Source organism: Aptenodytes forsteri, unplaced genomic scaffold (assembly GCF_000699145.1).
Source record: "Aptenodytes forsteri isolate BGI_AS27 unplaced genomic scaffold, ASM69914v1 Scaffold166, whole genome shotgun sequence".
Lineage (NCBI taxonomy): Eukaryota > Metazoa > Chordata > Aves > Sphenisciformes > Spheniscidae > Aptenodytes > Aptenodytes forsteri.
The window spans coordinates 11,159,242-11,182,496 of NW_008796110.1; the positions used below are offsets into that span (position 1 = coordinate 11,159,242).

At 36.1% G+C, this 23,255-nt stretch overlaps 1 protein-coding gene across 3 annotated transcripts in view; it reads left to right on the top strand.

Annotated features, from left to right (window-relative positions):
* Positions 1–23,255, top strand: part of NRCAM (neuronal cell adhesion molecule) — a 71,648-nt gene that overhangs the window by 45,149 nt on the left and 3,244 nt on the right. For 2 of the 3 annotated variants that reach the window (XM_009286848.2, XM_009286847.2), the window contains 4 exons: positions 6,744–6,869; positions 7,972–8,124; positions 12,420–12,551; positions 15,769–15,847. In XM_009286848.2, coding sequence (XP_009285123.1) covers positions 6,744–6,869; positions 7,972–8,124; positions 12,420–12,551; positions 15,769–15,847 — 490 coding nt within the window. The remainder of the gene's footprint in view (positions 1–6,743; positions 6,870–7,971; positions 8,125–12,419; positions 12,552–15,768; positions 15,848–23,255) is intronic. The other variant, XM_009286853.2, reaches the window with a different exon arrangement.

Consider the following 23,255-nt stretch of genomic DNA (forward strand, 5'->3'; position numbering starts at 1 on the left):
CTTGCAGCTTGGCCAGTCAGAAACATTAGACACAAGGTCCTGGAGGAATTAAAATAATTTAAACCTGGGTGAGCTGTGCCACTTGGGGCATACTTCACTTCTCAGAGTGAAACTATATATTAAAGTGCAGACGGAAATACTGCCATGGTAAATCTAAGGATTTTAGAGTGTCTCAATATTTTTATTGTAGTCTTGAAATACATTCCCTGCCTCTTGGCACCGTGTGTCTTTTGCCATCTTTTTAGACAGGCGTGGGCCCTTCATTGTCTTCTATTACTTTAAAAACAATGAAAGTAAACACAGTCCGCTTACTGCTACGCTTGACACTTTTAATATTTGTCCCAACTGAGTTTGTCTAATTATAACGACTGTACTGGTGTTAAGTAAAGATATCCAGTATATTCTAGACCAATATGTAGAGAAGCAAAATTTGTGCATTTTTCCCATAAGGTAAAATAACAATTTTAGATGAAAACGTGAAATATGAGGTCAAGGATAAGGGATTTAGATAAAGGAATCATTTTTTTTCTGTAGCTTGAATAAAACTTAGAAACTCTATTCAAATGGCGGGCAGTATAAGGAGGAAATTATTGTCTCCCTGTAATATGGGCACCATCCTAATAAAAAGTTTTGTGCATTTTTCCCATAAGGTAAAATAACAATTTTAGATGAAAACGTGAAATATGAGGTCAAGGATAAGGGATTTAGATAAAGGAATCATTTTTTTTCTGTAGCTTGAATAAAACTTAGAAACTCTATTCAAATGGCGGGCAGTATAAGGAGGAAATTATTGTCTCCCTGTAATATGGGCACCATCCTAATAAAAAAGTTCTTTGGACAAACAGTGCCATTGCATCAAATAGCAGAAATGCAATGGATCTTGGCAAATTACAAGAATTGAGGGTGTTTTTCTTCTCTAAGGGAAACTTAACAGAGGAGATCCATGTCATTCTCTCACAAGCCCACATGAGTAAATTATGAGACACATTATTTTACTAGATAGGCAAGCTATCCTGTTATAGTTGATATTCCTATTTGACTTGCACTATCTTTTTTCCTTTCTGATACTTTGATGTTATGAATGACTTAAATTTGATCGAATTATGGCACTACAAAGAAAAAATAATTGTTTTTCTTCTTAGCAACCTGTATTCTAAGTGTGTCTGAAAACTGCATATGTAAAACATAATGTATTATACCCAGTATTAGATAAGCAGTATGCATCTAACAGGCATGAGGTAACAGAGGTGTGAGAAAAATTGGGGAATAAGAACCCGATTACATATAAAATAATTATAGTAGCAGCTGGAAGGTGACTCAGGCAATCACTGGAGTCAAGTCTTTCCTACCCTTTTCCACTAGAAGTTTTAAATAACTGGACTACAGAAGAAGGAAGAGAATACAAATTTGACCAGTGGTAGAAACGAAAGTTGCTGATTAAAATAAACGGTCACAGGGCCTCGTTATTGTGTTTGTGGTAAGCTGAAGTGTAGGGAGTCATGCCATGACATGTCAGTCTCTACATTTCACAAGCCTTCTTGTTTCACTTTTCAGTTTCTTTTTGATTTAGTCAACATTTTTATTTGAAAGCAAGGTCTTGTAGTCTGCATGCACGCAGACACTGGTAACTGGCAGTCCTGAACTGTAATTAAAATAAGGTTGTGAGATCACAGTTACCTTTAATTGAAGCTAACGCTTCCTGTCAATGCGCTACTCGGTCTGGTCTGCCTTCTTCATGTGAACTTCGCATCTCAAGTATTATTGACAGAAATACTTTTGTTGCAAGGGAGAAAAAAAAGTAGTCTAGCCTCTGGGTTTGAAACTATTCTTTTTTTCTGACTGAATCTCCAATATGTAGCTCTTCATTGTAAGCTAGAAATCATTCTCAGCTGAGTTAATATTTCTGATCTCTTCATAGAAGATAGGATCATCTCAATTTTCTTTGTTCCGTACAAAATGCTGTTCTTTAAATCATTTTCCCTGCCCACCGTCTGTTTTCCCTCCCTCTTTGAATCATTTCACAGAATGTCTCCATATTTTTTGCTAACAAGTTCAAGCTGCTTTTTCTTTTCAAGTTGATTATAGTATTTTTGTACTGCTCCTTCAACCACTCTTTCCATGTGGACTTCTCCATGAGATATCTATGTGATTCTTTCAGTACAGCCTGCTACACAGAACTACTGTTTTGTCCTCTTTTAATCTACTGGGAACAATGATGATGCTTTGCATGCTAGACAAGAGAAAATTATAATTACTGCAATGCAAAAATTCCTGCAAATACCTTTCGCTTCACAGACGTCATGCAAAATCCATGCCACACAAAATGCTTATCGGTGAAACGATTTCTTGCATTTCTTCTTTGTCTTCTGTATGTATTGCACTACAGGAATGCTCTTGGAGTTGCCCAAATAATCTTAGAAGTGACTAATGCCCATCTCTCACTGCCAGAAATGGAATTCACTCCTACTGTTATACTAGGGCTTGAATTTCATACTGTAAAAGTTGTAGGTTAAAAAGCAAACAAAAGCAAAACCCTTCTCTGTGTCTTACAGGCTCTGGCTGAATCTATTACCTTTTTCCTTCATCTTTTCTTGTGTGTGGGTATGGGGTTTTTCCTTTTAATTTGTTTTTCTCTTTATATATGCATTTTAACTAATTGTCTATGATATGTTGCTTTGCGGGGTTTTTTTTCCATTTGACACCAATCTTCAAATGTGTGCTTGTCACTTACCTGCCATTTTTTCTTGGAGATCAGGTGAATCCCATGAAAATTCCTAAAATTTAGTCACTTGGGGATTATTTAATTTATTGTTCTGCTGAACTAAATCTTGAGAGTACCTATTTTGTGGTTAAAATCCATTGTTATCTCATGTCACGTCTTACTAAATTCTGTTGAATCTGCAGCCCAAGTGTAACTGTGTTATTTGGAGGAACTGTGTTCCTGAAAGGCTGGAAGATTAAATATAACTCTACAAAAAACTCCACTAAAAAAAGCACAAGAATTAATTTGAAAAGAAAGGAAAGTTTTACTTTGAGCCTAGGCCTCTTTCTCAACAATTGGCAAATGCTTTTATATCGTATCTCACTACAGGAATGAAACCATACTCAGAAGTGCCAGCTAAATTTTGCATCATATCGTAGCGTGGATAAAAGAGTTTAATTTACTGGAGGTAGCTGAATGAGAGTCAGTCTGTATAAAAACTGTAACTTATTAACAATCCATTCCCATCAGTTTTAGAGTGACGCTTTTGTCAGCGCTGCTGCACAGCGTCATGCATGATTACAGATCAAGAGAGCACAGTGCTCCGCTACTGAAAAAGCCCTGCTCCCCAAGACAAAGCTTTCTGCCCCCCCTTTTTACCAACTGGCGCTTGCACATGCCGAGCGTTTCTGCCAACTGACAATTACACATTTCGCATTTGTGAGCAGTGCTGGGAAACATATTGAAGAACTAAGAGGTTAATTATAATTAGAGGTGTGCTGATTGAGAAGACAAGAGTCTGGGTAGATTGGAGACAAGCTTTAAATGTTGTAACCACTTCAACTCTAGGCTTTCATCACCTGAGGATCCATCAGCCATCTTTTATCTTCTTATGCGTGTATTCATGTTGCAAACAGGGCACATTTAACAAACTTAACTAAAACTTTCCAGGCCTGCTGGAAGATTAGATCAAGCAGTAGTGAAAAAGAGAAGAATTACAAAAATAATGATTTTCAAAATAAATGTGCTACTGAACAAATTTCTTGGTGCACTGTATTCAATAGAAAAAAACAGAACTTAAATCTGACCAAATACTACACATGCATAAATCTATACAAACAGCTCTTGGTAAGAATGAGAAAAGAGTACATATGATAAATGTAAGCATAAATCAGTCACTTGAGAGGATTTAGAAACTAAGACACCAAGGAAATTGAGGTAATTTTCAGAGCCAACTTAATTGTTATATACAATCATATGAACAGAAAGATATTTACCAAATACCAGGTCTTTAATCTAGCAGGCAACTCTTTAATCAGAGCAGAAACTGGAAATTGGAGATGGGGAAAAAAACCCAAAACACAAGATGAAATTGAGGTTTTACAAGGAAGGTGATTATCGAATTTGCTTAGTGTTACAGAAGCTGTCTGTCATCTGGAGTCTTTCACAAAAGATGAGATGGTTTCCTTCATCCCCAAGTGCTCGGGCATGAGGAGGGAGAAGTTAGGTGTAATTCTGTGGCATCTGTTTGCAAGAGTTTGAAACAGATTATTGCTAATAGTTTCTTCTGTCTTCAACATCGATGACAAATATCAGTCATACAGTTGTGCTGCTAATTAGACATGTTTTATGGAAGAGCAAAATCCAGGAAAGGATGGGTTTGAGAAAATACAATTTAATGAAGCAAAACAAAGTCGCATTTAGAATACAAACCAGTTGTTTTCTTGGCACAGAACAAACGCTTAGATGCTGATTGTAACAAACAGCTGTTCCTATGTGCAAATGAGGAAGGAAGTTTATATATCCTGTCTGCAATCTCAGACTCTGCACCTTTCTAAATTTAGAGCCTGCTATTCTTTCCACTTGCTACCTTCAAGTGGCACAGAGAAGCAGAATCTAATCCCCATGCATTACCATAGTGTATATGGTTACATACTAGATTTCCCATAGACAGCCCTGGCTCTGGTATTTCTTAGGGGGTTTGTTGTTGACTTAGTAGCCTAGATGGCTTTTTTTAAAATCTAATGCTTTCTGTTTGATTTTGTTCAGGTGGTTTTAGCCAAGAAAAATAAATATACTTTATTATTTAAATAATATTTTCCTTATTATTTTTGGTTGGTGAAAGAAATGATATATAAAATATATAAGCACAGCTTACCTACAAAGACATCAAGTGTGGGAGTAATTAGTTAATACAGATTGAATAGTTGAATGAGTACTACTGGAATAGAGTTACGAAGAAAAGTTTGATGCATGTATGGGCATAAAAAGTCTGATAATTGTGAGAATTTGTAATCATGAGAATACATTTTCAGGAGAATTGATGGAATTTGCATCATTTAGGTATTTTTTAAAAAGACTCAGAAACTAGTTTTCTAGACATAGTACTCATTATTTAGTCTGTGTTTCGGGGCTTATATACAGATTTATTTATTTTACTGTGCCAAAGTAAGCCATTTTCTCTTCGAATCTAATTTGGAATTTCTTCTGGTCAGCCATGTGGACAAGGCCATTCTGTTTTAAGGACAAAATAACTGAAGTACATAGATAAAATCTGTGCAGCACCTCTTGCCTTGAGAACAGGCTTTTGCCCATTTTATTTTCTGGTGTAGGTGAAGCCATTAGAATTCTTCCATTTGTCTTTACTGAGGCTAGGTTTTTGCCTCTGATGTTTCACGGTCCTTTTGGGGGGAAGTGTTTTTGATATTGTTTCCAACAGAAAAGATATTTTTAGCAGGATAGAAATGTCAGTGGCAAACCGAGTGAGGCATTTTCACTGAAAACTAATTTCATGCCTTTGAGGAGCATCCTTTTTGTATCTGCACTATTACAGTATTAGAACTGTTAAAATCTATTTTTCATTAATATTAGGCAAACAAAAATACTGAAATATACATCCATTTGTAACAAGTATAATTGGAGAACAAAGAATTAAGGTATGAGCAAAGAAGCGGCGAATTACAGGATGCTAAAGAGAGAAGCACTTCTTTTCGTAGGCGTGGGTATTATGCGTATCTGTGAAAAGTACTGTTGTCTAACGAGAATGTCAACAGTAAGACACAGTACCTTAAAATGAACAGCTTCTTGCATTCCAGTGATTTGTGTCCTTCACACCAGAGTATTTTGATACTGGTTTCCAATATCTGATGTCTAATGTTCCAGTGTCTAAAGGTGCCGTGAATCCATAATGTTAATGAAGCTGATTTCAGAAATATTCTGTGAAAGTAAAGGTGTCAGTACACACATACTTCAGTTTGATTTCACATACATGTGTATCACTTAGCTGTTTCATATTTTAACAAGTAAAACTAATTGAACCCTGCATGAACTTAGAGTGTGCATGTGTTGTTCATTTAACAGGTAAGGTTTTACTGTATTATTTAAATGTTACTTTTTAATGCAAAGTGTTTTTACTCTTTATTTTTTCTTTCCTACTATCTCTGATGGTGAAGGATATTCAGAAACCCTTTTTGCAACCTCCCCAGTCATGCACACTGTCCGTCCAACATTCTATAAGGGTATTGTCTTCCTTTTTTATCATTATCAATGCAATAGAGACAAAATCCTATAAGGGCTTGCAGTTGAGGCATTTGCAGTCCATTCAGTGACACGGGGAGTAAAGGGAGGTGTGTATCACCTTCGTAACGCCGTAACTCCGTTCTCTCCTGCCCTTTCCCGTTACCCTGACAACGTTCTCACTTTCCAGCTGTCTGCATTTTACTTCTAGATGAATAGAAATAATGTTTTCCAGAATTTTGGCAATTAGGTATTTTTAAGTATTTGGCAGTTTTTGTGATACAGGACACGCTCAGTAGAGTACACAGATTTTACTTCATAATTTCATAGTGTAGTAACTGCCTAGGATTCAATTACCAAATACGTTACTTTAGCCACTAATTTCCAGTACTGGAAACAATGACAAATGTACTATACTTACCCTGTATATGGTCTAAATTAACGTAGTAACTTCTTAAAATCAATTTTTCTTAATGTATGAAGTCACAATTTTGTATTCTGCTTTGTTTTTCTATTGTGTATTCAGTGCAACCACTTTACCCAAGGATCAGAAATGTTACAACAGCTGCCGCTGAGACCTATGCCAATATCAGTTGGGAGTATGAGGGACCAGATCATGCGAACTTTTATGTTGAATATGGTGTAGCAGGCAGTAAGAAGTCATTTCATTAAATTTTGCTAAAGTGTTCAGATATATTTTCAAAGATTTTTATAGTAAATGTGGTCCTAAATTGACCCAGTGTTAATGATAGCTCTTAAATGTCTAGAAGAATTATTTTTCACTTTGATCGGGAAGATCAAATAATTTTCATTTTAATGAACATCGATGTGTAGCAGGTATTTGATGCTTAGATGGAATATCAGCCTTTGTTCCTTTGTATTATTTTATAGATTCTTCTGAACGTGAACTTCTAAAAATGTAGTTTGCATGAAGTTGTTTATCATGCAGTCATTACATGTGTAAAAATATGATTACTTGCATTAAAATAGGATATAACAGTTTTCCTAAATTATGTCCAATTCAGGAAAAAGAAAGAATTAAATAAGAGAGCCAATCAAAACAATATTCTTTGTTAAATTAAACCTTAAAAGAAGGTATCAACCAACTTACGTACTTTCATTGGCATAAAACCAGGTTTTAATCTTTGATAATACCAGTAATAATTAAAACACAGTTAGCTAATCAACCCAAGATACTTCTATTCAAATACTCTATCCTTCTAAAGTTATGACTAAAGATGATCAATCTGAAAATTGGAATATAAATGCGTTTTTCTGGATATTGGTCAAAGAAGCAGCTGAGACTGTATTAGAAAAAGATGTAAGAGAATTATCAGGAAATATGATAGGTTCAGATATCGAAGTAGAACTTCTCGACTAAAGTAAATATTGACTGAAACTACAGAAGTGTAATTTAGTTAAATGATTACAATCTATTTTAATGTATTTTATAGTTGCAAGTTCAATAAGCCTTTTAAAAAAGCAGATGAAAATAGTATTTCTCTAGTACAATGGAACAAATGTTTAAAATAGTTTCATAATTCATGTACAATGTCTTCTTCAATATATTGCATGCAATATATTATTTGAAGTCATAATTTTATATGATTTTATTATTTTTTGAGAGAATAGTTGTTTTTTTCAGCCAATCCATAGTTTAGTCAAGTAACTGTTGATAGTATTCTGTCTAGAAACTTTCAGTAATACAGAGAAAATTAAAATTCCAATATGTTGTTTTCCTAAAATTTTTGTAGGCAAAGAAGATTGGAAAAAAGAAATTGTAAATGGTTCTCGAAGCTTCTTTGTGTTAAAGGGTTTAACACCAGGAACAGCATATAAAGTCCGGGTTGGTGCTGAGGGCCTGTCTGGTTTTAGGAGTTCAGAGGATGTGTTTGAGACAGGTCCAGGTGAGGCACACCGTACCAATTCTGTATCGTAGTCAGAATTGCGGTAGACCAAGTGCTGAAACATTGAACTGCTTCTAGCTAAGAGATGTTGTAGCTAGCATCTTTGCATGTTCTTTTTTTAGAGCAATGTTGAATTATTTTATAAACTCCTAAATTAATGCCAGCATATTTAATATGTAGTTTATGAATGTTTTCATCTTTTCAATTCACTCTGCTTGTCTGTTATTTATATTAGGGGCAAGATACTCACTGCTTACACTCCATCTGTGTGCTGTGCACTGAAGATGACCTATTTCATTTGTTTCTAATTAATATAATTAGATGGCTATATTTAAATAACGTGTGCTTTAATAGAGCCAAGTATATATTTTTAAAGCTAACAATCTGTATATGATCAGGTTTTATACAAAAAATCTGAGCTAAAATGTTTGCATAATCAGCAGTGCAGATTCAATTTGATGTCTCATGTAATCTATTTATACCAGTGTTAAGATATTCCTACTTGTAAATGTTTCTTTTCCTGTCATATACTGGTTTTAAATAGATTTTGATGTCATGACTATATCCTGTGAATCAGTAAGGCTGTTCAAGTTCCTTATGTAGATATTTCAGTCATATTTCTTCATAAGCAAATCAGTAATGCTTTTTCCTTTAAGTCAGAGAAAGGGCTTTATTGGAAGTTTTTTGATGTTATGCTGAATATGTTGTTGCCATCATAGCATGTTCTTGGTCAGCTGTTACTATTTGTTGTGTATTTGCTAGCCACTTCTGCTCATTCCAAGCATTTTGGTCAGTGCATAGTTATTTAGCAGTAGCCTCACCAACTCCAGAATGTTATGATTTAAGAAAGTAGTTTAAATATGAAAATATGCTTGAACAATATGTAATAATTATCAGACGACAAAGTAAATAATGAATATGCCAGTTTGAAAGTGAGCACTTTCTAAAATCATAATTTTTTGCTTTGTTTTGTTCCATTTCTGTTCACAGTTTATCGTGTTGCAGGAAAGCTTTGAAAACATGGTGCTGAATAACAGTGCCAAGCAAATATGTATGGGCTAAACACAGAGGTTATTTATGCCAGAGATAGCTAGTGGTATAAAAGCAGATATGTAAAATTTTATGCAAATACACATCCAAAGCCTAAAGCAGCAGTAAAGCAAGGATCAAGACTATAGCAGAATTCAAAACAAGCTGAATGGAAACCTTCCCAAAAGCATCCTTCTGCACAAAAAATACTGAGCCAGTAGATAAGGAATCCTGTGCGTACCCATGAATGAACCAGTCGCCTTGGCTCATATCCTTGAGCAGTTAAGGAGGAAGGGAATTTAAAGACACTCTTTTCTGCTTCTTGATAATGGAAAGGTTCAGTGTCCAGCATTAAATTGTATACATAGCATATTTCTTACAGAAAAATGTTGTGTCACGCTGTCTTCAGCCTAGATTGAAGCTTTTAAACACCGCAAAAAATGAAGTGGACAAAGAGGAAAATATTGGAATATGTAGTATGTCCTTAATTAGGAATGAAACTGCAATATTTGGTATATGAGGCTTTTGCCATATTTTTTTCTTTGACAAGCATTCCTGTAGAGTATCTTCATAGTGTGTGGGTTTATCTTTTGGAGCATACCAGTAAAGTGTATTCTATTGACTCCTGCATTAGCTGTTCACCAAGAGTAAATGTCTTTCTGCCTGAAGCAGATAATTTGCTTAGTGTAAGCAGGAAATGTTGTGCTGTTTTTAAAGTTGCACTGAGATCTAGAAACCCTTTCCTACTGGATATGCAGTAAGTTAAAGAATACAGGAAGCTGCATAAGTAAGTTTTCATCTTTACTCCTTCCCATCTATCTTGCATATTTTTATGCATGAGTTGTTTTGCTTGATGCTATTTCTTACTACATTTGAATGTTAAATGTGCTTTTGCATTTTGTCACAGTATGTATTATACAACCTTTAATGCCTTATTATGAATGCATATGTGCAAAACTCAAAATTATTTTAACCTTAATGTGGAAACAAAATTTTATTTTAATTTGATTTTAATTCAGAGGAAGATTTTTTTTTTGATTTTGTTTTTTAAGACTGCCACTTATATATATTTATATATTTATATATGGTATATAAAATATAAATATATATGTATATAAGCTATATAGTCATATAACATGTAGACATTTTTATGCAAAAATAGTTTAAATTCTTGTGCATAGGAGAAAGAGTTTCTAAAATATCAGAAAGCATATTCCTAAACAAAGGCTGGGAAATCTCCTAAACGTAATCCACAATAACCAGGCACATAAATTCATTGATCTATTTAAATGAAAATCAAGTCATCTCTTTGCCCAGTAAGACCAAAAAGAGGCAGCAAAATAAAGCGTTAATTTTAGCCTAGTAATTCTAAAGTGGAATACACATTGGTCTTCCGTATGGAATGGAAAGTAGATACTGTCTCCAGACATCAGAGGTACTTTGAGTTTTCATGCAGTCCATGGAAAACCTTCAGGAACCTGGGATCATTGAGAGCTGATGTTTCTAAGCTAGCTGTCTCAGCCTCTGTCTTAACTAATAAATAACATTGAGACATGGGCTTGAATTCTGTCCTATAATTGAATATTGTTGCATTTTATTGTTAGTGTGCTTGCCAGCCCAGTGCAGTCTCTTGTCAGCTAGCTGTCTGCCAAGCAAGCTGACACGTTTTATAAGGAGAAGAGTTTATGCTGTATCACCTGGAATTGTGGCTAGAAAACAGTCAATGCTTCATTGAAAATAGGCTCTCTGATGTGTTTTTATAAGCCTTCCCTTAAAAGCATATCTTCTCTAAGGAGAGGTGGAAATCTTTATGGGGCTCTGGGACTTTCACATTTCTGTGTGTAAAGCTATTCATGCATTGTGTCTTCCACTTCAGTGGAAGCAAGTCTATGGACCTTCCCTAGCAGATATGGATGAAACATATTGAGCCGTGAGAGCTGATGTACTCACAGCATCCGAACAAAGAGACTGACTGAAGGTCTCAAATATAATCTGGTCCTAGTGCGAAGTGTCTGCTAAGCTGAGATCTGAAGTACTATTGATCCTTACTAAAATCCTGGTAATGTACTGGCTGTGAATAATCCAATACCTTATCTCATGAAGCCAGAAAAAACAACAAATGCTGAACCAAAATGCCGTATGAGTTATGCATAGAAAGTGTTTTGCACGTGACTTTCCTTATTCATGTGGGAAGGTGGTCTTTGTGTCTATTTCCCAAATAGAGAGAGGTCTATTGGGAAACTCTTCACAGAGTTTCAAACTCTTGGGTTTTGGGGCTGGAGGAGAAGGTGAAGAATGAACAAGATAGGTTTGGATGGATGTCCATCTTCCTCCACTTCATGTCTTCTTCTGTCTGTAGCACACATCCCTAACTCCTCTCACCCTTCCCACTTTCTCCCAACAGCAAATCCTAAGGCCAGTTGCCTGTAGTGTGTTTGCAAACAGGGGAGTAGAAAATAAGCTTCACCAGGAAAATCCTCCTACTGTGTTGGAGATCAGTAGGAGGGATCCAGCCCCCAAACCGCACAGATAATTCCTGTCCTTATTAGTGACTGTAGTGCTTCCTGTGTAGTTTGCTTATCATTTACACTATCTTCCAGCTAGAGTCAGCATTTGGAGAGAAACAACGCCAAGGAAAGGCTTCCCAATTGCATTGTGTTAAGTCCTCACTAATGCTAAATCATGGCAATCATGATAAATTGTAGGATGAGGTTCGGGTTTGAGGACAGGAAGAAAACATGATGCTTAATAAGGCTTTAAAGGATGCTTCATTGTTGATTTTTAGTTTAAATTGAATGTTAGAGTCTTGAATGACCCATCTGTTTCCCCATTTCAGACTAATGGGAGTGCCTTAGCTAATGAGTTTTGGCTTTTTATTCATTTTGAGAATGCAATCGATGTGTTTGTGTGAATTATAATTTGCAATTTCATTTTGGTAGTTTAATTAATGTAAAATGGTTGAGAATAGTTTTGAGGTTTGTGGAAAGCGATGTAGTATGTGCACAGGTTTTGCAAAGTAGTTGCTAAGCTTAAATGTTGACAGAATTCTTATATACTCAGAAGTAAGTTCTATGCACAGGTACTTGGAAACATTTTAAATAATGAAAATATTCACAAAATACAGTATCACTGGGTTTTTAATACTAATTTTCACAGTGAATGTTATTCCTTAATTAATGAGCAATGTATACTGGCTATTATTTATTTGAATTAGCACAGCATATAAATGCAGCAAAACATCTCATTTTTCTTCTTTTATTCTCTAGCAATGGCAAGTCGGCAGGTAGACATCGCTACTCAAGGATGGTTCATTGGTCTTATGTGTGCTGTTGCTCTTCTGATCTTGATTTTACTGATTGTTTGTTTCATAAGGAGGAATAAGGGTGGCAAATATCCAGGTATGATATATAACAATGAGAGTAAAAATCATCTACTGGTAATCCGTTAAGACAGACCTCAGGTTTACTGGAGAAATTACATTTGCTGCTGGTTTACATTTATGTTGTGTATATGGTAAATCAGTCATCATTTGGTAGGCTTGTCAGGAGCAATCTGCCTATTGGTAGAAAACCTCAATCCATTTAAGCATAAGAAAAGTATCTCCTTCATTCCTGGAGGGTCATATTACTACATTACCTCTCTAGAGAGGTTTGAGCTTTGTTTGAGATACTTGGTCCTGCCACCACTTTCTGAAGTCTAATCCAGATGGGTTTAACCCACTAAAATGAGCTGAGGTAGAGTTTAATTGATCAGAAAGTGTGGAAACATATACCAGATCACAGCTGCTGTGTTACTTTAATGTACTGGGAATGCATTTCATAGGACAAATCTCTTCATACGTTATTTTGTTTCAAATACGTTACCTTCCTTCTCAGAATCTGTCCTCTTCAGCCTCTGCATTTTTGCAGCCAAATTTGAAGTTACCATCCTTCAGTTAGGCTGTTTTGTCTTCTGTAAGTTTTTCTTTATAAGGGTTTTTCTTTTTAGGTTTGGTGGTTTTTTTATTAGGCCTAAGAATGGCCAAGTATATTTTATAATTTGTAATTAAAATTGGAACTATACAACGTACATCTTCTATCAAAACTCTGATTCCTCTGGGTGTACATATTATAAAAGGCATATATGTTTGCATGTATGTATGTATGCATGCGTATATGTGTCTTACATATATCTTTCCCCAGTCTTATATTTGTGTTTATGGAGTAGATCCATAGACTAAAGCTGTCTTGAAAAGGATAGTGACAACCAGTTTGCATAGAATAGTAGTACTGCCTGATAGGATCTAAGAGCAGCCGTGAAGTGTGAGAGGTTATGAATGGACTTCAATTGGGCATCAAAGGATAATTTGTTTTTTTCTTTTTCCTCTCCTACCTACAATAGAAAGTACAATTGCTAAGTTGCAAGTAAAATCTTGATTTCAGGAAAAAATTCTTTTCTATATTACAGACTCCAAAAGTTTGGAAATGATATAAATATCCAGTCTCTGGAATGCTTATTTAAAGTCAGCTCAAACTTCTTGAAGTTCATATTGTTAATTTGGACATTAAAAAGATGGCTGCACTTACAAAAGTACCAAAAAAAAAAAAAAAATTCCATACTCTGTTTTAATTTCTCCTGCTTGTTTTGACCAGTGCACTTCTGAAAACTAGTATCAGTGAGCACTTAAAACATTTCCTCTTCATAGGCAAATCTTTTATAGCTAAACTTAGCATAGCAGATTATTTTTATAAGAAGATAAAATCACCTTATTAAGTACAAGAATCCTACTCTGCTCAATCTAATGGTTTCATTGTTTTATGGAGAGAGCAAAGATTTGTAGTGACAGCAAATATTGAGTAAGAGAAGCTTCTGTCTCAACCACCTATGCCTATGGAGAAAAGACAGACGATTAAGGAACATAGTGTCATGTATGAGTTGAATGACAGGCTGAAGACATCATCTTAGGTTTTTTCCTAATATTTGGATTTTTTAAAGAGAAAATGAGATTGCAGAGGATATAGAAAAGTGACTCTTAGTGGAGAGAATTGAGAAAGGAGAAGGAAAGTTAGGAGGATGAAACAAGTAAAGTGATGAAACTGGAAAGACTAGGGAGGACTTGGGGTGAGCCACCATCCAGAAGAGGGTAGAGCACAGTTTGAGTAAAAGCGTAGAGGGCAGCTGGATGCTAAGGTTGTCATTACTTTGTAGGGATCCCTGCTATGCCCTTCTTTTCTCTGCTTCTGCAGAATTACTAGACGTAAGGTATTAATTTTTTTTATGCACACATACCTGTGCATATACACACACATATATAAAGGTAGACCTTGACTGTATATAGGATTTCCAGATTCAGTATGTACTTTTGTTTATAGCAGTGACTCTAGAGCTAATTGTATTTCTTGTGTCATTGCAAATGTACTGTTCCACAGTGACAAATGCAAAGCATGAAGTTATTAACTCTTTTTTTGTTGTAATTTTAGCATGTCATCTTGAGATTGCCTATGGTTTGAAAAAAGTAATAAATTATTTCAGTATGAAATTATAGCAGCCAGCAGCATTTCAAGGTGTTATGCATTGTTGTAATTACAGACTTAGAAAATACTGTCAGGAATGATTCATATCATCTTAAATAACAGCATATAAACTAATGATGTACAAATTAAGTGTGGTAATTACCAGAGTAAAAGATAAGAGATTGTATATTGGATTATGTAACTGTATATGCTAAACAAGGGAAAGATTTGGGGAAAGATTTGAGTAGTAGCCAGAAAAACAGAAATGAAAAGGCAAAGGGAAGAACCATAAAGATAATTCTAGAAGTCAGTATATTATTTTACTCTGTCAATAATCCTAACTTATAGGAATATATATGTCTTCTATAAACATCTGTCTTCTCAGGTGCTAACAGGTTTCTGTGTCAAAGGACACAGTGCTACATAGTTTTTTTTAATAGGGACAAGTTACATGTGTGGATTTATTCCCACCAGTGAATGATGACTAAACCTATAACAAGGATGTGCAAGAGAGATACAGTTGTGTTAAATTTAGGTTCCAGTGTAGGTGGTTTTGCTTTGCTTGAAAAGAATGAATTACCAGACCATGCCTATTTTTCCTATATTAATAATTCTTAAAATACTATTTAAAATGCCCTGGATTCTTAGTGCATTAAATGAAAGCAGAAAGTGTACAGACTGACAGTGAACACAAGTGAATCTGATTCAGTTTTATCAATCAGTACGAGAGGAATATCAAGAGGAAATAAGGAGCATGGATAAGTAAACCTAAATTATTCAGATTTCAATAAACAATAGCTCTATTAGTAACATAAGTAAAATATTTTAGTAGGATTTTTGACAAAACTTTCTCTTTAGTGCTAGAAATGAAAGGAAGAAGTTGTTTTACTAATGCAGAATGACATACAGTATTTTGTACTTGAGTGAAAATAAAATTCTATAACTAATTAACCGATCTTTTCCTTCAAAAGAAAAAATGTAACAGTCTAAGGCCTCAGTTCAAAAAATGATATTTATTCAAGCCATGTTCCTGCAAAATGTGATCAGTTTGAGAAATTAAGGTCTTATGGTTTCTCGTCTTGCAGTTTCATGATGATAAAAATTACTATTTCAAATATTTTAGTGAAGGAAAAGGAGGATGCACATGCTGATCCAGAAATACAACCTATGAAGGAAGATGATGGAACGTTTGGTGAATACAGGTGAGCAACTGATGTGGTTTGCCATGGTCACTGTTCATATCACACATGTACTGTATATAATATCACGCTTATTAATTCAAAACTAACTTTTTTCCCCTGTTGACAAAGATTCTGTATCCAGTGTTGTACAGAACTATAGATAGCATTTCAACCACACCATTAGGAAAAAAATTAAACATCCAAGCTTAGAATAAGCCATTCACTAATGCAAGGTGAAATCCAGATTTAAACACAATTGTCTAAAAGTGAGGAACCTTTATTTACAAACCAATCTTTCAGATAGTTCAAATACCAGATACAGTGTCCTTTCAGTTAGGGCACATTTAGCATTATGGTTTTTGAAAATACATTTCTAATTGAAGCCTAATAAAGAAAATCTTGTGTTACATTGACTGGAAAACAAATGCATTTAAAATGGCTGCCAGTACTAACACCTAATCCAATAACAAGGAAGTGATGATTCACACAGAGGTGAAGGAACGTCCTACAAGACGAAACAAATCTCCCTTTCATGTATTTCAGTACAAGACACATAGCAAGCAGCTTCAAAGCATGCAACACAGCTCTTACTCCTGTCTCTCTTCCTTTATTGTAAATGGAGTCTAGCTGAATCTCCTGGCATCACAAAAAGCATGCCTTGGCAAGTCTGTTCATATAACAATTATGAGTACAGCTTATTAAATAAGCAGCATTTTATTTGTTGTTTTTTGATTAGTACAGGAAATAATGTTATTATTTTCTAAATATGTCAATACCATTATATTTTACATGGGTGTTATAATAGATTTTATAGTGCCTTCCTGTGTCAAAAGCATTGTAAAAGCCCTTTATTATTTTGAAGGTGTGACATTTGTAAATGTACATAGAAAAATCAGTTTTTTCAAGAAGATTCTATTCTGTTGCCATAGCTTCTTCATATAAGGGAAATGTGCATCTTGATCTGACTGGAATAGATTTACAGTTCTGAATGCCAAAGAGCAGTTTCTGTTTATTCTTCCTTGATTTTAAAAAAATACGATATTCTGTTCCTAGGTTAATGAGTTCAGAATAGTATTTTATTACAGCATTAAGTTCATATGGATTAATTAAATTCAGCTGATAAAAAGGGAAGTGTGAAGCAATGTTTGGAAGCAGAGGTAAATAAGTACTGTATAAGTTTACCTAGGCAGTCCAGTTTGCATTCTCCTTTATTGCTCCTCTGTTTTTTGATACTTGGAACTTTCAGCAGCAGAAACTGACATTCGTACAGAATTGTACAAATGATATGACCTCAGTACATGTTTTCTCAGGCCTAGAATAAGACTGTTCAAGTGACTGCTGCATGTGTGACCTGCAGCAAGATTTGAATTTATGTCTCCATATTTAAGTGGCTTGAGTTAATCTATAGAATCATCTAGTGCTTGATTAAATTATTTTATAATGCATTTATCCACCTCATGCCTGGTGAATATGGACAGATGCATACCAAGGTTTCAGATTTGTTCACATGAAAGAGCTCATCCTATTTACCATGCAAAAAACTCCTTTCTAAAATGTATTTCTGTGTAATTAGTCTATATTGGGCTTTCCTCTTTTTTCCTTAGAGACAGGGCAGCAGCAGCAACCAGTCAGATTACAGAAGATATCTTGGCACCCTCTCTGCAGCCCAGCATCACTGCAGTCACTCAGTTCCCAGTTTGTCTGCCTCACATGGCACTGGTCATTATGCAGTGCTTCTTTGAGGAAAAAGGGTATAGGGTTTCCCTTGAAGAAAAAAAAAGTAATTTTTGAAAGATCTAGGAATTCGAGTATTTTGAACTTTTTTCATCACTTCAGGTCCATGTCTGCTTGGACAGGAAAGAAACTGGACAAGGAAAAGAAAAGAAAAGGTAGCTGTGCCAATTCTCCTGAAGCAGACCCTGTCTTTACCAAAGCAAAGTCTGTGAGATCTGACAGATCCAACTTCTTCAGAAGGTCAGGGGATCAATACTCCAGCACCAGATCAGAGACCTCCTACACCAGGAGGAGGGCTAGGCAGTCTTCAGAGCTTACAAGGGTTAGTTCTGTCTCTGCTTCCCTCTGCCGAGAGGAAAAGAGATCAGACGAATGGAAGTACAGGCATGGCTCTAGACATCATGCTTCTGAGCAACAGATAATGGGGTTGGAGGAGGGCTCAGATTCTCAGGCAGGACAGCCATCCCCTTTCCAGCAACCCCTCAGCTGCAACTCAATTCGTGGCTCACTGGCAAGGCAGCATTCTTCTCCTCAGCACTGGTTCAGCCAGACCCCAGACTACAGCTCAGATTCAGAAGACACTCAGAGCTCCTACCACAGGAAGGTAAGACCTTCTACTACTACTCACTTCTGTGAATCTGAAAAGAATTCATTAATGAAATCTGTAATTTTGCCTGAGCTAGCTACTGTCTTAAAGGATGCTTTGACAGCAGCCAAACAAAGTATAACTTCTGTGGCACAGGCTAGGTCCCATTCAGTAAAGCATCCCAGGGTACCAATTACAGAAGTTCCAGTGGTTCCTCTAGAAGCAGCTGGGAGCAGTTCCCAAACTTCTGAGTCTGACCATATGGACAGTTTAAAAGATCAAACAGCTTCTTGGAAGGAGAAATCTGAGGCTGACAAGGCCTTGGAGGTTGAGTCATCCCCTGAAGAAGGGGAGGTGTCATCTGAGTCCCCTGCAGAAGACCAAGAAGGACCAGATCCTCTGCGTAAGTTTGACATGGAGAATCAGAACTATCTATTCAAGCACATAAAGAGAGCGTTAATGCTAAAATCTTCCAAATCTGAATGTGCTTCAGAAGAACTGCTTATCCCCTCTGAAGAAGGCAAGGTAGATAATGCACTTCCTATCCATTCAGCAGTGGAAGATCTTGTCTGTAGGATTTGGGGTAATCCTGAGGCAAAGCATGAAGCCCCAGCAATCCTACGTAAGCTCTATCCTTTTCCAGTGGATAAAGCTGCTTTGTGGGGGACCTTGCCTCAGGTAGACAGAGCATTGGTTACTGGTGATTCTGTACTATCAGTGCCTGCTAATATGGATGCTCTCCCTAAAGATCCTACTGATAGAAAGGTTGAGGAAGCAATTAAAAGATCTTTCAAGCTAGTTGCAGCCCAGCTTGGCGTATCTATCTACTGCACTTATGCTTCTAGAGCGTTACTAATATGGTTGGAGGAAGAACGAGCCAGATTCAAAAAGAAATGGGTCCTATCTGGTGCCATGCAGAGGAAACACAGGCTATGTAAAATTGCAGCTGATTTTATCCATGATGCAGCTGAGGATTCTCTTAGACTCACCATTAAAAATATGGCATGCCTCACTGTAGCCTGGAGAGCTATATGGCTACGTCCTTGGACCTCATCGCTAGATCTAAAATGTAAACTGCTGTCTTTACCATACACAGGTGGCAAGCTATTTGGTGAATCCTTGGTCCAGATCCTGAAGGATTTCTCAAAACACAAACATTCCTTACGTCAGCTGAAAAAAAAGAGCTCTGTTGGAAGCTCTTCATTTTCTTATCCTCACAAGTGTCTGAGCTCCTTTCGTTCTCCTCCGAAGTTTAAAGGAGGGAAGGGAAAGTATAAGGTCTCACAATCATTTCATGCCAAGTACGAAAGGACATCTCACTTTCAGAGGGACACCAGACCATCAAGAGGAACTTTCTAAGAACATAGACTTGCTTCCTCCTTCCTCAGGAACTGGGAAGAGTGAAAGACTTGGAAATTTATACTGAATAGACTTCAGTATTTCTGGACAAATAAGCCCAATGCTTAGAAAATTAGTTGTTTCAAAATAAGATTTAAATTATTAAATTACTTAAATCTTAATGACTAATTAAGATATTCTAGAGAAGTCACAGCTCTCAATTTTAGGGGAGGTTTTTGTCACATTTAATTTCTAGGCTTCCCAGTATTCTTGGGATGGCTTGGACTTGTTTGAAGTTTTGCACTCTTCAACTTCATCGAAGAGCATACTTTCTGCAGAACCAGCCAACATCAGATTTTCCTGCCATATTAATCTAACGAAGGAAATAATGCTTTAGGAAACGCAGGTGTTTCAGGAACCACAGACTGACCGGGTACACTATGTTCCTGTGACTGGGGGCATACATACGCTTTTACATAATAAGGGAAAATGGTGCCTCTGTAGCAAACTGCACTACAATCCCAGTGGTTTCCTGAGTTGTAGAAGACTGAGATAGTAAATTGTGAACAGTCAATGCTTACACTAAGAAACTGCAAGAAATACAAGAAGTACCACAAATGTATGTTTATTTAAATTAAAATTAAAGACTATCTAGAGCTTCTGTTCAGGTCAGCGTAGGTATATAAATCAGCCTAAATTTCCATCCTGGGCCCTAAATCAAGAGAAATTAAGAAGTTATGGCATCTACAGACTGTGGATTCATGGGTAGGGAGAGACTGCAAGCATGCACTTCTTCGTTAACTTCACAGGAAGTATGAAAGTCTAGTGTCTCATTGCAGTCTGCAAAATGTTCTTAGGAAGATCAAACAGGATCAAACTACAGTAGTAGGACTGTTAGTGTGGTAACGCAGGATGTTTGCACATTTTGTTGAATTATTGTGCCTCTTTTCTTCAACATTTTGACACACAATGTTTTTCCTAGAAATTCTTGGCTATGCAATGAGAGACTTTCTGGAAATGGTTGGTGGAGAGAGAGTTCTGAGATCGCTAGATAATCTATTAGTTGTCCTTCTTGTTCTGGGTTGATTAACAATGAGAATACAGTTTGTAATGACAATAGTGTTTTTTTCTCTTGTAGTTATTCACGTTTTATTGCAGCTTAGGTGTGTTTCCAGGGAGACCTAGCAATGATTTGTGCCTCAGCACCGTAATTCTAAGCTTGGTCCCTTCTAGCACAAGAGATGATGTCAATGGACTGCCTGAAGAATTCTTGTCTCTGAATAGTCTGATTGGATTTGGCAGTGGTCTTATTGTGTCCTCATTTACGCACACGTGCTTTCTTTGATGGTTCTTATTTTAATTCTTGAACATGTGTCACTACTTTTTAATAAAATCAGTACTTTGATTTCCCTTTGTATAATTTTCCACCAGAAATAGCAAAGGTGAAAAGTTAGTTGAATTTCTCTCAAGCAGATTTTTCTTTAAAATTTTCCCAAGGAGTGAGTCAGGTTCTTTGACTAACAACAGTTTTTTCAACCCATTGCCATTTAAAGCCAGAGCTTAATCTCCCAGTTTTTCCAGCTTCTGCCAGGGTTGAAGATTCAGTATTACAGAGATGCTAAAGAAAAACTACTCAGAAAACTAATATAGATGTGCTTATGTCTTAGCTAGATTAGAAATAGTAAAATGTTTTGAATTCTGGATTGATACAGGTGCATAAGTGTCTAGGGAAAGCATTTTTCATCTGCACAGTCCTATCAGTTTAGGAGCGTGAGCAGAAACCTGTTAGATATTGGGGCAGAGGTTCTCCTGGAGCGTGCAGGGAAGCCACAGTGTAAGGTACTTCTGCGGCTTTATGTGACTGCTTATAATTAAGCATTTCTGGGCTGTTGACCTGAGGGCACAGAAAAAGGAATTTACTGCCAACAGTTTTCATCTTCTGCATCCTCTTTCGGTGTCCAATAGCCCAGAATGCTTTACCCTTTTTGTTTGTTTTATGTTGCCTTTCATCTGACAGTTGTGTTACAAGGAAAAGAAGTATATTGCTAACCATATATTGAGTCTTTTTGCATGTCCATGAATGTGGCAAAGTTTAGTGGGAACTAGTTGCCTGCTGGACTGCAGAGGCATCGTAAAACTGTCTTCCCCATTCTGACTGGTTGCTGCATGTACCCATATCTAAGGAAGAAAAATTGAAAAGTTGAAAGAAGAAAGGAGATTTCAAGGTACATATTTATTTTAATAACTGATGAGCTTGTGAAATGGAAGTACTTTTTTAAAAAAGATAAGTTTGTACTTTGCACTTACACGTTATTGTCACCTCTCTACTTCTTCATATCTCTTAATCATTAGCTGCAAGTTTGCTATGTGTTTCATTAAACTAAGAAGAAAAAGAAACATGTATTCATATATTAGCAATTCCTTATGAAAAATACTTAAATCATGCTTTTAGACTATGCTTTAATATTAAACACTGTTCTTACTAAAAGGGCAAGAAATGTGTGTGGTAGATCACTTATCAAAGTGACTGGTACATATCAGTCTTTACTGAGCAACTTTCATCCCTAAAAAGCTAGTAGTATGGAATTTATTTGTAAGACAACAAATAGTAAAAGTATCCCTAGACTTAACTTTACTGGCTGTCTGATCTAAATATGAAATTCATACCCGTTCTCACCTCTTGTTTTGTTCCCTCCCAGTACTTATTGTCTTACTATTAATTGCACGCACTGCATACATGACAGATTCCAAAAACTTCTTCAGTTTTCCACGGTAATTTTAGTCAACCCGATTTGTACTTTATTTTTCATTTCAAGATATTACAATAGGTTAGTATAAAAGACAGCAAGCAAAATCACAGACAAAAACTAAAATAAATTATGATCTATCCTGGTTGCATTTTGGAATAGTTTTATGAACAATTGTAAGAAGATTAGCAAATCTTGCAGATACTGTATCAAAATTTATGGCTTTAACATGTTTTTGCAATATAGTATTATATATTCTACAGCCTAAAGTGTTCTATAGCTCTTTGGGCATCCATATTCATAATGCAATTCAACAGCTTTTGCAGTTTGCTTCTTGGCGGCAAACAGAACATACATTCATCTCCCCAGCGCACCAGGGTCCCTTCTCTGTTTCGCACCCCCAGGATTACAAAAGTGCTGTCCAAAACATTGATGTCTCCACTTTTTTCTCTCTCTCCTGCTTGTTTTGCTTTTTATTCCTCAGTTTCTTTCCCTTCCACCCAAAACATTATATACATCTAATACGAGAGTCATAATCCCGTTTGATAAAGAATAAATGGTATGATGGCATATATTTCCTTTTCCTGAACAAGGAGTGGAAAGCACCACCTCTTTTTCCACTGCCAGAGTCTTGGCAGAACTTCTTTCTGGACTTGTATAGTGCAAAAAGGGAGGGAATTCCCAGATTCAGATTTGCTTTTTGCATCTGCTGTGGCTGTGCTCTTACACCAGTGCCCACCTCTGTGCAGGTACGCTCCTGGGTAAATCTGCAGTTTTGTTCGTTTGTTTTTAATTATACAGACAGTAGAATCTGCATCATTACTAAAATATAGAAAAATCACAGACAGTGCAACCAACTGTGTAAGTATTTCTTCATTGTTTGGCTTATAAATAAACTTCTTTTGAAAACTTTCGTTTTCAAAAATGCAAATGAAAACCCTAAGAGCAGAAGTTCCCCTACCCAGATTTATCAAAGTTATAAATGAAAATCGAGCTTTATATTGGATTAAACACAAAAATGTGG